This window comes from Myotis davidii, unplaced genomic scaffold, assembly GCF_000327345.1.
Source record: "Myotis davidii unplaced genomic scaffold, ASM32734v1 scaffold164, whole genome shotgun sequence".
Classification (NCBI taxonomy): domain Eukaryota; kingdom Metazoa; phylum Chordata; class Mammalia; order Chiroptera; family Vespertilionidae; genus Myotis; species Myotis davidii.
This window is the reverse complement of record NW_006296417.1, coordinates 480,957-484,233: the sequence shown is the minus strand read 5'-3', so window position 1 is coordinate 484,233 and position 3,277 is coordinate 480,957. Positions and strand designations below refer to the sequence as shown.

Genomic DNA, 3,277 nt, shown 5'->3' with positions numbered 1-3,277 from the left:
GGGGGGGGGCAGAGCCTCACTGACCAGGGCGGGGAGGAAACAGAGGCTCACGTGACCGGTGGGAAACAGGCATCCGTGTGCTGAAACCCAGCAGCTATCACTCACCGGCATCCTCCTCCCAACGAAAGAGTGGGAAAAGGTCTTCAGGTCCTGGTCGGCCAAGGAGCTGGGCACGACGAAGTACTCTGGGAGGCTGAGGGAGAAAGCACACACCCTCAGGCCGTGCTCTGGGCAGAGCAGGGCGCCCTGTGACCCACGTGTCATCACACGCCTTCCTCCCCACTGAGTGTACACCCCCTTCGCAGCCATACGGTGGACGCCGTGAGGGCACAGACCGTCCCAGACACCTCAGCCGGAGCATGTCTGATGTGGCCCATTCCCACGACATTCCTAGGACAGCAGGGAAAACCCAAAGGCGATGTTTGGAAAGTTACCCAGAATGACTATCAAGCAAACAGGCCCGAAAAGCATGCCCGCCTCTGCCCTCCTGACAGGTAAGGCACATGAACAAAGCAAACCCACCGATCTACCCAGAAGCTGCAGCGCCCTCCCTCCTCCCTCCTTCCTCCCCCTCCTCCCCCGTCCAAAGCCAGGCCGACTCCAGGGCCCCATCAGACAGCAGGTACTCGTGGGCAGCCCAGTGCCACTTAAGACACTACCTCTCTCTTTCCTCCACTTGGCCAGGCAGGGGGACAGGCAGGCCTCGCTCCTCAACACGGGCCGGGCCGGCTGCCGCTGGGTTCCCTGCCAGTCACATCACAGCGACGCCCAGACCCACGGATGAAGCAGGGGGTGCAAAGTGCCACCCCCTGAGCACCTTGCCAAAACCCTGAACCTGAACCTAATGAATCCCCAACTAAACCTCCGGATGGAGCTACCACGTTACAGGGAGCACAGCAGACAGAGGAACACGCTGGAGGTCACCCCTGGGAAAAACCAGCAAGATCGAGAAGGTGGACAATTCTACAGAGCAAATGACCAGGTTTTGGAAAAAAAAACCAAGAGGCAGCTAACAGGGTGGGCGGAGACTCATCATCTAAAGGCTGGAGAGTCCTCCCCAACGAGCTCACTGTGCTCCTGACCTGGACACACTGGCCCTAAAAGACACTGACAAGATGCACCCCCCGCCCGCCCCACACACACGGACTGGACTGCCCACGACAGTAGGAAGGCTGGCCAACTCTTCCAGTGGAGAGTGGTGCTGTCGTTATGTGAAAAAAAACCCTATCGTCACTATAAAATACCCATAAAGCATTATAACGACTATCCGTGAGCCATGACCGCAGAGCCTGGCTGTCACGCATGGGGCCTGGATGTCACGCATGGAGTCTGGCTGTCACGCATGGAGCCTGGCTGTCACGCATGGGGCCTGGATGTCATGCATGGAGTCTGGCTGTCACGCATGGAGCCTGGCTGTCACGCATGGCCTGGATGTGTCATGCATGGGGTCTGGCTGTCACGCATGGAGCCTGGCTGTCACGCATGGGGCCTGGATGTCATGCATGGGGTCTGGCTGTCACGCATGGAGCCTGGCTGTCACGCATGGGGCCTGGATGTCATGCATGGGGTCTGGCTGTCACGCATGGAGCCTGGCTGTCACGCATGGGGCCTGGATGTCATGCATGGGGTCTGGCTGTCACGCATGGAGCCTGGCTGTCACGCATGGGGCCTGGCTGTCATGCATGGGGCCTGGCTGTCACGCATGGGGCCTGGCTGTCACACACGGGGCCTGGCTGTCACGCATGGAGCCTGGCTGTCACGCACGGGGCCGGACTCACCATGTGGAGATCATGTAGCCCTCGTTGATGGAGCAGACCCTCCACCCGGAGGCGCCTGTCCGCTTGACTTCGCGGTCCCAGTCGGAGTACGTCTCAAAGAGGGGCGTCTTCTGGCTGCTGCCACCCCCGGCCCCGCCGCCACCGCCCGTGGGGATCCCGTTGAATGTGTTGGCTACAAGAAGAAGCAGCGTTATTAGTTTGCTTTCACAGTCCCGTCTCCAGCACGCCTGTCAGCTCTCCTGCCGCGAACACCCTCAGGTGGCACCTCCTCCTCTTGCCCTGGGAGTCCCTCCGAGGGTGTCTCCCTCCTCCCAGCAGCCTGGCCGGGCGCCCTCTCAGAGCCCTCCCTCGTGCTGTCCTCGCCCTGACCTCTCCTGAGCACCTTCCCCGTCCTGGCTCCGTCTCCACTGCCTCCGGGTCCCTCTGGACCACGCCAGCATTTTCCCTCCTCTCTCTCCCTGGCCACTGGCCCCAGCGCTCGCTCTCCCTTTACTGTCTCCTGTTCTCCGGAAGCCATTCCCCAGCCTCCCTCGTCCCTCTGCCCCAAATGGGGCGAAACCCAGGTCACTGCTCCTTTTCTCCACGTGCTGCCTGGAAGAGAAATGCCCGCAGCAGGCATCTCTGCGCCCAGGCTGTCAGACCCTCACCCTCACCATCAGCTGCTGCGGCTCCCTGCACAGTCCTCGCCTTCCCCATCCGCCGCTTTCCTGCGCCGAGCCCACAGGGACCCGAGCCCGGCACCGGAGAGCCGGCCCCCGGACTCAGCAGAAAAGCCCCGGCTTGAAGCTCCGGAGCAGGAGCCCTCCCAAACGGGGGGCACGGCTCTCCCGGGAGCACCCACAGCCCGGGAAGATGCCCGCCAGTCAGCTGCCTCCTGCCAATCTGGTGGCAGCCCGCACACCTCTCTGGTCCAGCATCTCGGGTGGGCTGCACGGCGGGCCTCCCAGCTGATGCCCGACACTGCTGCGCTGCCCCTGTTAACAGCCGGCCTGACCTGGCTTCCCCCTGTCCCCTGACCCCTGTCCCCTGACCCCGGTCTCCTCCTCATCCCCGAGGAGGCCACACCCACTCCAGCACTGCGTTCACCAAGAGGCGACTCTGGGTTAGGACGGGTCTGCGTGCCAGCGAGGAATCTGGACCTCTATCCCGTAAAGTAGGGGTGGGGAGCGTCCAGCCCTCGGGCGCAGAAGGCCCCGGATATCGCTTGGTCTGGCCCTGCCAAGGCACCAGGGTGAGTTACCTGACCAAACAGAGCGGGCTCGTTTTTCACTGAGAGCTCTGTATGTCCTTGAATGATGTCATAAGCATCCAAGTGGCCCCTGGCAGGAGAAAGGTTCCCCACCCCCGCTGTAAGAGCCCACTGGTCCTGACTCTGAAGAACGGAAGCGCTAGCCCACAGCATGCAGGCTGGAGACCCACCTGCACGCGGCACCTGCACAGCATTTCCAGGCGGTGCCCGAGGACACAGCGGTCCGAGAACCACACCCACAGAAAGAGAC

The 3,277-nt window shown here is 62.3% G+C and overlaps 1 protein-coding gene across 1 annotated transcript in view; it reads right to left on the bottom strand.

Annotated features, from left to right (window-relative positions):
- The window catches only part of MTMR10 (myotubularin related protein 10), a 55,749-nt gene that overhangs the window by 33,216 nt on the left and 19,256 nt on the right, over nucleotides 1-3,277 (bottom strand). The window contains exons 7-8 of the mRNA XM_015569100.1: nucleotides 1,779-1,950; nucleotides 80-193 (exon numbers count right to left, since the gene is read on the bottom strand). Of these exons, the coding sequence (XP_015424586.1) occupies nucleotides 80-193; nucleotides 1,779-1,950 (286 nt within the window). The remainder of the gene's footprint in view (nucleotides 1-79; nucleotides 194-1,778; nucleotides 1,951-3,277) is intronic.